Source organism: Oenanthe melanoleuca, chromosome 3 (assembly GCF_029582105.1).
Source record: "Oenanthe melanoleuca isolate GR-GAL-2019-014 chromosome 3, OMel1.0, whole genome shotgun sequence".
Classification (NCBI taxonomy): Eukaryota; Metazoa; Chordata; class Aves; order Passeriformes; family Muscicapidae; genus Oenanthe; species Oenanthe melanoleuca.
Genome location: NC_079336.1, coordinates 87,926,898 through 87,941,213, shown reverse-complemented (window position 1 = coordinate 87,941,213; position 14,316 = coordinate 87,926,898). Strand labels below are relative to the sequence as shown.

The window sequence follows — 14,316 nt, the reverse complement described above, 5'->3', positions numbered from 1 at the left end:
AGGTCACATGGGACTGCAAAGCAGATTTAACACTGGTGTAGACCTTTGGGATAAAATGCATCACACGGTGCTGTGTGTGCACCTGTCACTAGTGTTTTGTGAAGGGACAGAGGAGTGGCCTGGTCAGCAGGACAAATGCTACTTTCAGGTACAGCTGAACTAGCAGGGTCCTTTCAGTAGCCATGGACTGGATTAAATGTATCCCAGAGAAAAAGGGCAGCTTGCTGTACTGATCTGTCAGTGAGAACACCTTTGGGAGGTGACCAAGCCCTTTCATTTCCCTGACTCATTTCATGGAGCAGCAAGGCAACAAACCACAAAGACAAGGATTTGATTAATTTAAAACTTCATATGAGAATTAGGAATTAAGTCAGATCTTGATCCTGTTTGTAGGCTATTATACAGACATAATGATTTCAGTTTAATTAGAAACCCATTTGCTTGTATCTTTAGTCTGTATGGAGCTGTATTAGTGAGCTAAGTTACAAAAGCAAGTTTTAATTAGCCACAGCAGAATTACTTCCAAGTTTGCATCAACCATATTCAATACTTGAAGTGCCATATGTCTGGAAAGGATACAGATTATTCCTCAAATGAAATGCTGAATGTCTGTGGCAAGTATAAGAATCAAAGTCAGCTGAAGAACTGCAGCATTCTGACAGCGTGTCACGGATCTACATAATTCCTGGCTGATCCAGGGAGCTACTGTGCATTTCTGCCATTTATAAATGGCAACAACATTCTCCCTCCCACTCCATCACTGGTGCAGCTTTAGAAAGAAAAATAAATACCTGGCCATACCCAAGATTCCTTTATGTGCAGCATTTAAATTACATAAAGGAAATGACAACAGCACAAGGCCCTGGGATTAAATGAAACTTAAAGTGTGACAAGACAACAAGCAAAAAAGCTTCCAACTTCAGTTGATAAGTCTTTGACTCACTGGTACATTCTTTCACTTGTAATATATGCCAAATATTATATAAAAATTAACATTTAGATATAAGATCTGGAAGAGTTTTTTAAAAAGTGGCTGAATTTGCAAATATTTTGGAATATCAATATTATAACAAAAAGTGTTTTAAATTTTACCAGTTTCAAATGTAAATACAAAAACCCCACCACTCTTAAAAATAGGCAAAAGCTTACCTGTGCATGAAACAAAGCTAATCCCTTTGCAGTATGCATGGGAATCAGAACTTTCATAAGGAACTGTTTGTGTTCTGCTTTCAGTGGCAGTGCAAAACCATTGATAATACTGAAAACATGAATAAGCAGGATTTATTTTTATTAAAAAAATAATTGTTTTCCTAGCAAGTCAAGAATTTCTGTAAGTTCAACTGAGACTCCATTTCTGATTGTTTTTAAACTTGATTATTTTGAAGTCATAAAATAGCTCTACATGTGTATAACCTTTAAAATTCTGGTATCATGAGAGTTTAGACTCTTGGTAAGGAATACCAGAGAATCACACTAGAAGATAAATAATACTCATTAGATGAGCTGAAGTATTTTTATCATGACCTTCATCAAATAAAATCATCTACAGTAACTCTTGCTGTCTAATTGTAAAGCCTAGACAGATGTATCAGGAAGCTGATCCATTTCACCCACAATCATTAGCAACTTGCAGAGAAAAAAGAATAGATATTACAATTTCAACAGTGCACTTTTAATGCTTGTTTTGAGATTGTTGAACAACCTTTCCCTTCAAAAGCAAAGTTTAAAAGTTGTCTCATTGATTCAGTCATCTTAAATATAAGAGTTGATGAGCTATAGAACAGACAAAGTCCTTCAGTAAAAGGTTAGTTTCTTCTGCCCCTTAAATTTTAGGCAAGTCTGAGAGAATAATGGGATCCCTATCACTTGATTTTTTATGAAGATTTGTTCTACAATAGCTTCACCATATTTGTATTCTCAGTTAGACCAGTAATACAATTTTCTACTGTGAAATGCGTGACAGTCTTGGAAAGGCAGTAAAAAAAACTACCAGAGAAAAATTTCAAAGTTAAATTGAAGTTAGTGATATAACATGCAAAAAAAAAAAAAGAAAAGTAACTAAAAAACCCTAGCACTTACAAGGCTGTCCTGAATAGAACTGAAGGAAAACCAGCCTGCTGAACATTAAAACATTTCATTCTGCACGAGGGCAAAAGTTAACATTCATTTTCTGAATCAAAGAACAAGTCATCTATCAGGTAGAAGATAAGCAAGAGTGGATAGGTCTGACAAACAAGGACCCTTGAGAAACATTTTTTGCCTGTCATGTTTAAAACTTGCACTGAAAAAAAGAATGATTTATTCTGTGTCCTAATTTGATATTCATGTGGTAACCCAGACAGTATTAGATTATCAGTGACTGCACTTCATCACTCATTACTGTAATAATTCTCTTCCCCCCTCCATTCCCAAAGCAGAAAAGCTGAAGCAAACATTCACAATAACGTTTTATATTTCTTCTTTGTGATATCAAACTTACCTTCCTAATATCTCAAGAAGTTCAGCAACACCATTGAAGTGCTCTGTTTCATATATAAACCTGTTACCAAAATAGACAACCATCAAAAATTGCCAGAAGGATCAGAGATTCCAAAGAAATAACCCTTAGTAAGCTTCAGATATTTGAAAGCAAGATCACAGACCAAACACAGGTCTTTTATTTCAAGAATAAATCACTGCAGACCCATACTGTGAAGGAAAGATAAAATATTCCTCAACCTAGTCACACACACAAAGCATACCTGAGGAAAATGTTGTTTATCTGTTTCCTGATGAATGCTCTTAAACCAAGGAATTTTCCATAAATTCTATGAAGAACTGTCTTTAGGAAATCACGTTCTCGTGGGTCTTCACTGTCAAAGAGCTCCAACAACTTTAAAAATTAAATTGAGATGTATTACTTTTAAAAGACTAAAAATTTTGGTTTTTTACTACCTGATTTGAATTTTATCTTTAATTTACAAGTTCACATTAGGAAAAAAATGCTGTACATTTTGTTTAGATGTCAATAATAGATTTTCAAAATTACATTTTTAATAAAGCTGATTATTTTCTAATAAACTCATCAACTTCATTCCTTTCCTGTGTACAACAGACACTGAAGTCATTCCAGTTACTATTATACTATCAAAATAAAAATATAATTGCAAACATGAGATGATCAAACTGTAGGTAAGAGGTTTACACTTGTTATTTAAGAAATCAGAATGAATCGAATCCGTATCTATATAGTTACAATTTCTTAATCAAAATCCTTTACTGCTTATCTCAAAACAGTACTTGTGTCTTGATGGCCAAGCAAAAGCATTCCTACACAAGAAATTTTACAATTAAGGAGGGGGTCATAGAATAAGCACAGGATATGCAATTATTAACCAATTCCCTATTAATACAAACTAGATGCTTCAAGAAGCTAACAAATTTCTTTCTTCCACATACTTTCTTCTTCTAGAAAGTTTTCCAAGGACACAGAAAAGACCATGCTCACTCAAAGACATAAAAAAATATTCCAATCACATTACAGACCATAATTTTTGTTCTTTTTTTTTTTAATGCTACATGCCCAAGCAACAGCATATTCAGAAATGTTAGCTGCCTTGAGCAAGTCAGTGACAGCTCAAGCAGTCACCAGAGTCTCCTGCTCAGGTCTAAGCTTAGGTATGTCTGTACCAAGCAGCACAAGGGGCTGGAAACAGCAGTTCAGGAACTTGGTTCAGGCCCATTTCAATTTTATATTTAGCAGGAATTTCTCAGGGTCACTACTCCACGTTTTTTCCCATATATAGCTAGCTGTTGGTTGCATTGTCTCTATCTTGTACTCTAGAGAAAGAGCAAGTGAAATGTGAGGAAGAAACTCTGCAATGTTGCTCTGAAGGACCACAGGTCAATTGGTAAACTGGATATCCACAGCCAATAACTCACTAGGAGCATCGGGCTTAAATTTTGTGTGTAAGTTGAATAAAACTGAGAAGAAGGAAATACTAATAAACATGAATAGCAGAACCAGAAAATAAGTGGGAAAATGCAGTCACTGAAGGCAGAGAGGGAAAGCATCCATCTTGTGGCCTTTTCATTGCTGTATTGTGGTGGCCTGCCATGAAGCACTCACTCTTCAGATACTGAGCAAACAAGTAAACAAAATTTGGCAAACAAACATTTTGGCACAGTGAAAAGAATTCCCACTGAATTCACCTTGAACCAAAAATTGTTATTGCATTCTACACTATATTTCCCTGAGAAGTTCTACTCAACATGAAATCTCACTTCATTTTCTTGCTCATAGTTGCTTTGCAAGATGAAGCATGACTTTCCTAAGTAATTTCTTACTTGATTTCCCTTCTGTGGTTAATACACAATAGTAAAGAGAATTTACAGTATCTAGATACAAGAAGGTGTTGAAACACATTTCACGTACAATAAGTACATGAGCCTTTTACAAGAAAAAAGGTTTGCTGTAAGTTTTCCCATGGTAAATCTATTTAAAAAAAAAAAACAAACAAACAAACATAGAAGGACTACAAAAATATAATTACCACATTGTTGATTTGACTGGAATTAAGTTACAAATCATGAAAAACAGAACTTTACAAATTCCAAGTATCTTGCATTGCAAAACACTGAGGTTGGTATCTGAAAACAAAGTTACATACATACAGCCCCTGTGGTATGATGTGCTGTTTATCTAGTGTTTGGCAGAAACCACTGCTGCAACAACTGAAATTTACCCTGTGACAACAGGAAATCTTTAAGAGTCCATCTGATAAATTAAGCTTGGGAGGTGATCTTTAAATGCCACTTCCAACTTTAGAACTCCCCTCTTACCTGCTGTACAAATCTCTGGTCAATGTATCGCTTCGCAATGCTGGGCTGAAAATCCGGGCTCTCCAAAAACCTCAGGAAAAACTCATACACCAGCTACAAACATGGAAATGAACATTCTGAAGTTAGTAAGCACACTATAACACACATCTCAGCCTTGTCACCACCACCAAAGTCAGTGGGACTATTCATGTGCTCAAAAAGTACAAAAGGAATCAAAGCCTAACACATCCCTGCTTAACCACAGCTTCTACTGGAATTTACTGAAAGAATTACAGTAAGTACCCAGAACACTTGAAATCCCAGAAGAGTCAAAGCTTAATAAATAATCTACTGAAAATACCACTAGTGGACAAAAAACAAGTTCTAAATGTTACATTCCTGCCATGTTAAGAACTTATTACGGAGAAATAGGTTACCAAACATTTAGCAGCACTGAGAGTTAAATTAAGTGCTCTAATGTTACATAATTCCTTAAAGATATGAAGAAAAATCTACTAAGTGTTTCTGAAATTAAGCTTTGACCACAAACTCAGAAAATGAAAAGTTGTATTAAAAACCTGAAGGAATTCACAGAACCTAAAAGAGTTCAGATTAAAATTAGGCTTCTATATCCTGGAAACTCAATTATAATATCCATTATGGCTTGTAGCATATTATTTCTACTCATTCAAGTTCCTATTTCCTACAATCCCACAATGCCCAGAGATAAAAAACCTGATAGGAAATAGAGCTACCAAAGGCCTGGGGTAGCAGAGAGTGGCTTGAAGAGGCCAGAGCAGAGGTTCCATATTTTGGGGCTCATCAAAAGTCCAAGACAAAATACTGCATTTCCATAACAATGGCAGATTGATAAAGTACACAATAAAGTACACAATATCTCTTCACTAAGACAGAACTGAGAAGAAAGATGCCTTATGTTTTGATTACATTCAGAGCTGTTGATGTTCTCAATGCCTATTTCATAACTCCTTATAATTAAACACCTGATTAGTAATACTACAGTGCAATTTAGGTACATAATGCCATCACTAACTGGGCTTCTAAATAAAACCCACACAGAGCTGTGCTCGTACTCACAGGCACGAATTTCAACTATTACCACTCTGAATACTCAATTAAATCAAGAACCAGCACCTGAGTAATTCATAATGTAATTAGGAATCTCACTTCAGAGAAATGCATGACAGTAAGGACTGTCATGTAGAACATTTGAGCTGACAGTGACTTATGCACAGCCTCAAGGAGGGTGTGCTGTATCTGCAAGGCAGAGGCTCAGAAACTAAAGCTACCCCTCACTTTGTCCCTCTCTGTAAGAGGAGCTTTTCATATCAGCAGTTTACATAGAATAACAGGACTGTTAGGGTTGGGAGGGATCTCTGGAAATCATCTAATCCAACCCCCCTGCCAAGGCAGGGCCATCTAGAGCAGGTGACAGAGGAACAGGCGGAGTTTCAATGTCTCCAGAGAAACTTTCCTGGGCAGCCTGAACCAGTGCTCTGCCACCCTCAATGTAAAGTTCCTCATCTGCTTCAGTGTATGGCCATTACTCCTTGTCCTGTCACTGGCACCACCCTCTTGGCACCATAATAGACAACCCAATAATAGAATTTTAAATGTTACCATACTCCATCCTCTGTCTTAGAAAGAGCTCAACGACAGCTGTTTAATATCTCCATCAATGACACAGACAGTGGAACTGAGAGCACCCTCAGCACATCTGCAGATAATACCAAACTGAGCAGGTGCCTTGAGTAACCTGATCTCATGTAAATGTCTCTTCTCATTGCAGGGGGCTTGGACTAAGGTGATTTTTAAAGGTCCCTAACAAAACCATTCTGATTCTAGTGATCTTTTCCAAATTATCAACTAGATAAATTCATACAGAAATGGGCAACATCTCACCAGAGGGAGGTTATATAGCACAGCTTCATAGGGATTAATTTTGGAATTAATTTAATCAAGATTTCCATAATAAATTCCTATATGAAATATGTCTGTCAGTGACAACAACAAAGAACAGCCATGTGTGATAACTGCTTAGACAATGCCACAATATTAGAAGCTACCACCAGGGGGGAAAATAGAAAAAAAAAAAAGTACATCATTTTACCAACAAGAAAGGACAAGTTGACCCTGAAGCCCTAGAAGAATAAATACAGGATGAAACTCAAAGACTGCAAAGTCACAGTTGGAGTTTGAAGAAAAAGCTCTGCTAAGGATTTGCAAACCCTTAAGCTGAGAAAGGGTTAACCACAGGATGACTAAGATCCCTCCTCACAATGAGGCTATGGAAGTGACAGATGAAATCCTAGGATATTCCAGGAAGATACTGACAGCACAGACAGAGATGCACATACCTTCATATGCTTGAGGAAATTTATTAAAACATGAAAGGATACAGAAAAAGAGCCACCAGAATTGTCATGGGATAGAATTCTTTTTAAGAGTGAACACTAAATTGGCATATTTTGTTTTCCCCTAAAGGACAGGGGAGGAAGCATAATTATGGCTTCTTTCCATAAACAGATATGGGTATCAAATAACTTTGGAAATCCTTGTGAGCCCTGGGAGATACATGAAGGCCTCTTCATCCAGGAAGCAAGTTGCAGTGGCCATTCCTGAAAAAGTCAAACTCTCACTTCTCCTGTATGCTAATGTTTGAAAACTTAAAAGCATAACAACATCAAACTAGGGGCACCAAAACAGATTCTGGCCACAACAGATCCTACCTAAAGGGACAGGCATGCTCAGCTTTCTTGACTTTAACAGAAACATGACATTTGGAAATACTAAATCAGGGAAAGATGTTGGATTTAGGTTTTTTTGTTCTCAAAACTGGTCTGCTTGGGTCAAAGAGCTATGAAATACAACTCTTAATGGTTTAGTGATTCAATCCTGCAGGGACAACTAGAATATTACTGCTTTAAACTACTAATTCCACCAACTCTGCAACTCCCTAAGCTTCAAAATGCACAGTGGCTTTAAATGCCAACCTGTCCAACCTACTTTGGCTGTTCCAAACCATCTTGAGCATTGCTTTAAAGCAACATTTTTCAAGTGCCACTCATTGTACTGAAGGTCTGAAGGCTTTTGTTGTGGCTACACACACTGGTAACTTACTAAGCAATTATGTCAACAGATTCAAGCAGAGAAGAGTAGAGGTTCAGATTTTTTTTTTCTTTCCTCTCACAGAAAACTGGCTACCTGACTGACAGATCAGGATAGAATCTGGAATTTTTTTGTTATAGATCTGTCACAAATCCCAGCCAGCAAAACATCCACACCTTCCTTCCTTAAACAGTCCTTCAGACTATGCCAAAAATAATTGTGTATTTTGCTGGGGAGGAGAATGGTTGTATACAGACTTTATTCCACCCACAAAATCTGACATTTCCAGCAGCTTTGTGGTCCTGAAGGGCAACGAGCAAGTTATCCAACTCGGTCTCCTATGGTCCAGTAGTACATGAACTGTAAAAGGACAGAGTGGGAAACACAGAACAGTTTCCACTGTGCTGCAACGAGTGATCAATTCCAAGGACAGGATGAACAACAGACACATACATGAGAGGGAAGTCCACAGCCAGACAGCCTGGCAAAAACTCCCTTATTAAAAAAGCAAGGAAGACACCTGAAAATAAAATTTCAAATAATTCAAATAAACCTCTTTCAATTCCTCTCAGACAAGCCTAAGACACAATTGAACTGATCGCAAAATACGCAGGCCTTTTTCTATCAACTGGACTATAATTTAATTGTGACCTAAAGTGAACTGAGCTAGCATTTACAAATTTACCTCTGAGACACAGGTTTTAGAAGTCAGATGGTGCTGCTACTGACTACAAGAGACATTTGCTTAGCCCTTGCACCCTCCCACCCAACAAAGTCAAGCCTCTCATCTAGGTTCAGTTACAGACATTGCTCCTATAAATTAGAATCAGCCATATACAAGAAAATAATTATCACAGCCTTTAACCTACAGTTATTTTCTGTAATAACTTAATTCTTGTTTGGTTTAAGTCTGAAATACTATGCTGAATACATACTTTTTAGAGTCAATATCAGAAGCCCAGTTTTTAAATAAGAGCATTTGTGGATGCATTAGAACTGTAATATTACAGGGGCAGAGTAGCATTTTAGTTCTTGAGAGGAGACAAGAAATGGTATGCAAATCTGCAGCAGCTTAATCTACTCACTGCTAGGAGTTGCTACTTCTCTTTTCTTTTACAGATACTACTTAGATAAATTCAGCAAAGAACTACCCCAGATATGTGCTTGGACATTTACAGCTTCTAAGAGTTAACTGAAAATAAATTCAGCAGCATTTCAAATCAATCATGTGCTATAAGAATCAGGAGAAGGCCACAGAAGTGCAACAATGGAATAACCATGCAACTGTTACCAAACAACGATGATATTGTGAAGTTTTTGCATGGAGGGAGGGAAAAGGGTGGGGAAGAAGGAGGGGATTTCTATTTGCTCAAAGGACAAATAAAGGCTATTACTCTACTTTTTGTTATTGCCACGAGAAACTGAACTGTTATTATTAACTTCTCCTTTACTGGAACATTAAAAAGTTGTTCAGTTGCAGAAAACAAACCTCTTAGGTGAAGAACATAATTATCTAAAATATCCAGAGTTTCAAGACACACATATACTACTTAACAGTCAATCTCTCTGTTTAAAAAATGGTATTTAAGCCATTTAGAAGAGTTACATTCAGCCATATTTATACATTCTAACAAAAGCACCACTTTTTTGCCTCTCAAGTGTAAAAACTCAATTGTATTATAAAAGCAATTTTTTTTTGTTTTTAACAAAGGCACAAAATGACTGAAGTATCCACATTTCTTGCCTTACAAAAAGGCTTGAAAGTAAAGATCTCACACACCTGTATGTGGGGCCATGAGGCTTCAAGAGTTGGTTCATCTTCTTCTGGATCAAAATCTGGGTTATCACTAGGTGGAAGTGTTCTGAAAATATTAGAACTAATCTGCAAGCAAAAAAAAAAAAAAGTATCACTGTTTATGCTTTCACAGCTCACACTCATTAAGGTACTGCATTTATCCTGAAATCAAATGATACAAAACCATCTAAAAACAAGTAACATAATAAATCACTAGCTCATTTTTTCAAAACTGCAGAATACTAACAGCCACAAGTCAGTGAAAATAAGAAAGTAATTTTTGTCTCAGCTGCTTTACAAGCTTGTTGCTAGACATGATTATATTCCAGACTCTTTTGTGAAACTATGGAAGTTTAAAAAAAAAAATCAGTTTCCCTATAAAAAACAATTTTAAACTAGGTGACACCAACAGATGTTTTTATGTAAGACCACAAATAAAATATAACTAATGAATGATGATTTAAAGAGACCTCTCTCCATGTAGTGAGAGCATGTCTGTCATCTAAGGCAGACAATCCCAAAAATGTATCTTGTTTCTATAGTTTTTCACTTTACTTGATTTCAAAGTATTTCTGTTTCCATTTTTCACCATTGAAAATTTCAAGATGTTTCAAGGGTTTGGAAAGTTAGGAACACATAACCATTCTAGCTTTTCCATTTCACATAGTAGCTATTTTTCTTAAAGTTACACTAAGTTGCTTTTAGTATGATACAGTCACATCAAATCAATTTCAAAAGGACAAGTTTAAAAAGGTTTCTTCAGGGATTTTTGAAGTATATTAAAGTGTGGATAGAAGAGCATTCAGATGTCAAAGGAAAAATGTCATCTCTTGCAGCAGATATAACATACTGGATTTAAATCTCTAACACAAACAAAAGAGAACATGAAGTTCATTTAATTTCTGCATTTTATACCATTCTTTCAGGAACAAGACTTTCCAATCATCTTTCAAACTCTTTTAGTCTTTTTGATCAAATCTGTTTCAAGTAGCTGCTTATCACCCGAGCCTACTAAGCACAAAAGAAGCTGTTTGACAGTTTGCAGAAAATCCTCCTGCACATATTCCATGGAGTCTCCAAGATGTTTGAAGAATCTAGCAAAAGGACTTTAGAAAGATCCTGAAGTCACCCAGCTGGCTCTGCACATAAGAACCAGCTGCCTCATTAAACAAGCTATTGCATGAAATGACTTTTCATTTTCTCCTATGCCCTTTGCTCTGTGTCACTGTCTCCTGTTGGGACACAGCAAAGCTGTGGTGCTGCTGTCCTGGACTGGAAGGGCAATGAAGTTTTCTGTGGATGGGCTCAGCTGCCTCCAAGCCTGATGCTCAGGAAAAACAACAAAAAACAGAACAAAAACCCAAACCAAACCACCCAAACAAACAACCCCACAAAAACCAGTTTGGTTGAAATTTTGTAAATGCAAGCGACTTGGGGTTCCAGATCTCAAGAACAAAAGGCTGTGGAGGAGAATAGGGGGAAATAGGAGTCAGAGAACATTAATTTTACCCAAGCTCAAACATTACAATCCTAGTTCTCTTATTTGCTTTGTCTACTCTTACCAGGTACTCCAAAAAAACCCTCCAGCATAGGAATCAGCCTCCTACAGAGAGTGCTCTACCTCTGCTTGTAAGTGTTCAGGGAACATCTCCTGAAAACACTTCATTTTCTTTCTAGATGCATCTTGCTGAACTGAGCTGGTCAGCCTTTAGCACAGAACTTCAGAGTAGTGAGTAAATTTCATGCCCAAAACAAAGCTACTAAATGCACTTCTGTAGCAGTGACAATTAGCAAGCCTCTCAGCCAGGCCTTTGGAAAAACAATTGTATGATTTTCAGAGTATTCAGAACTTCCACTAGCATTATGCACCTCCTGAGAATATACGAAACTTAAAATAAACCTTGCACCCTTTTTAGGCACTAGCCTGTCTCCCAAAAAAGCCCACTTAATTTACTTTGTTTGCAATACTTTTGCAAATGCTTCTCTATATCCTCTGATATTATTTAAAACATTATTTTTCTTTCCTAAGTGTCTTATCCCAAAACTGTGATTTCAGAAACACAAACCATGAAAGGTTTGTAAAGCTGGATAGACTTCCAAATAAATCCAGCATCAGCTTTCTATATTAAATCTCAAAGTTTTCAAAAAATGACATCAGAAAATGTGCCAGTTAGTGTACTGAGATACATCAATTATATTTTATTAAAACTAAACAGACAAAAAGTCCCTTATTGTCTGTACACTTCATCTAAACATTTGAAAGATACTAGGTTCAATTCCAATTTCTGAGTGTACAGATTGAGCATACCTGATTTCTTTTAAATCCTGAATTCACAACCCAACAGCCTGTTAGGACAATCTCATTATATTAGATTTTTATATTCTGCTGGGGAACAAGGCAAAGTTGATAGGCACAAGGAAATGAAGAGTTACATGTACTGAAGAGACATTTCTGTCATGTTCCCAAAACTGATGAAAGGTAGAACTTTCTAATTTCCTAGGAAGTTTTAAAACTTAAAATACTCACAATGCCAAACCCTAACTTCCTTTTAGCTCCTGAGTGCTTTGAATAGAGAATTTCCAAACAAAGAAGACACTAGCTGTAGATGACCCATAACAAAGGTACACTGATTGCTGTGCTACACCTTCTAAACTATCTGTGAGCAAAACTCCTCCTCAGCTGAAGGAAAATCAGCTTGCCCAGGGCACCAAAAAGACAACCTACAGCGTGTCCTGCACATTGTTTAAACAAAGACTTTTTTTAATGATGTTGTTCCATCCTCAGTGGCTTGAAATGGCATTTCAAGCTCCCTGCCTCAGAACCCAAGCAGGAACCTGTGTGATACCTGGCTCCCAACCCTCTTCGGAAAGAAATTGTTTCTGCTTCTGCCACTCCAGCTTTTTTCAGGCATTTTTTTTAGTCTACCTGTCCTCTACCACCAGCCAGGTAATAGCTGGATTTCATTAAGGCCATTTATACTATTTCATCCAAAAACACGCTTCCAACTCTACAGTAAAACTCAAATATCTTTTTCTTTTAATGCAGGAACACTGAACAGCCAAAAAACTTCAAACCAAAACAAAAGTGAAACACTAACTCTTCAATCTCATACAAGTTTTGCTACCAAGAAAGGCCTGACACAGGTGTTATGTGGAGGGAGAGACAGACCCATGCAGATTTTTTTCTGAAAGCTGGTACTTCGTCCTAATTCACAGCAAAGGCCTTGTCTGCTGCCAGTTGCCAGGGAGATTAGAAATACTATTCAAGCTTGGAGGGATCTTTTGTCTCAAGCTCTCAAAAAGCTCTCACTGAGCATTTAAAGCTCTCACTGAGCTTCTTCACTTTCTGTCATTTTTTTTAGGGGAGGAAAGGAGATGGAAATTTGTTATGGAAGGAAAAACAAGCATCCACAGAATCCAATCATTTGCACAACAACAAAAACCTCAAAAGAACAGCTCGACACCACCTTATCTCCAAGAAAACAACTCCAATATAAAAGAAAACCTCCCTTCAACAAATACTATGGGCTACTTAGTATATTCTTTCTTCTAACAAGGAGCTACAGAGGGCACACAGAGTAAGAAAATACTGCCAGGATTCAGGCTTGCTGCCAGCAGCAGCAAGGAAAAAAAAAAAAAAAAAGAAAAAATAGAAGCCTAAGAAGAGGTGAACATACTTTGTCCTTTATTTTCTTATGTAAAAAACATTTAGGACAGAAAACCAGGTCCTTTAAAAAACGAAACTATACAAAACACCCCAGTGTCCTAGATTTTTTTGTAAAACTTAATAAGCATCTGCTGAAACAGCCAAAATGATTAAAAGGGATTCAATAATCCTAGCCCTCCAGTATTATGGCAAAACTTCCACTCTTATTTACACTAAAGATCTGATCTTCCCTACGAGTTGCCCAGAGAAAAACACCAAACAAACCACCAAAAAAACAAACAAAATGAAACTTAAGAAAAAGCTAGTTTGTACTTTATAGAGACTACACAAGTTGCAGGCTATATATTTGAACTGCTTGCTCTGCTTATGTTCCTGAGAGCTCTTTTAAAGTCAGCATTTTGTCTATGTAAACTTCAACAAAGTTTAGAGAACCATTAACATAAATGCATGGCCACTAAAGTAATTGTTTTTATATTTCATATTTCTAGGGAAAAAAAAAACCTTCAGATTATTCTCAAGTGTCTTCCAGTTACATTCCCTGTGCATGGAGTACAGGCAGATCAAAAACATAACTTAAGTAGCATTTGAAAATGCACATAAACACCTGGGAAAGTCAGCAGATAACAACCACAAATATTTTGTTCATTATTCAACAAGCCATTAGTAGCAATTGCATGGGACAAGTCATCCTATGGTTTATAACTTCAGCAAACCACTTAGGCTACTCTAGTACAGCTCTCCAGGGCCAAAATAATAACAAACAGACACAAAATATTTACAAAGTAGAGTTGCTTTCTTACACTGATAAACCTTTCTGCTGTCACCACTACCTGCAGCAATTACTACCAGAAAACTTTAGCCTAATTCTCCATTGCCACCAGTAAATAAAGACAGGCAGCACTGAAATATTGCCATTTTCTGAAAG

At 36.8% G+C, this 14,316-nt stretch overlaps 1 protein-coding gene across 1 annotated transcript in view; it reads right to left on the bottom strand.

Annotated features, from left to right (window-relative positions):
• Window positions 1-14,316, bottom strand: part of PPP2R5A (protein phosphatase 2 regulatory subunit B'alpha) — a 41,888-nt gene that overhangs the window by 9,393 nt on the left and 18,179 nt on the right. The window contains exons 3-7 of the mRNA XM_056488989.1: window positions 9,710-9,811; window positions 4,822-4,914; window positions 2,742-2,872; window positions 2,480-2,539; window positions 1,150-1,258 (exon numbers count right to left, since the gene is read on the bottom strand). Of these exons, the coding sequence (XP_056344964.1) occupies window positions 1,150-1,258; window positions 2,480-2,539; window positions 2,742-2,872; window positions 4,822-4,914; window positions 9,710-9,811 (495 nt within the window). The remainder of the gene's footprint in view (window positions 1-1,149; window positions 1,259-2,479; window positions 2,540-2,741; window positions 2,873-4,821; window positions 4,915-9,709; window positions 9,812-14,316) is intronic.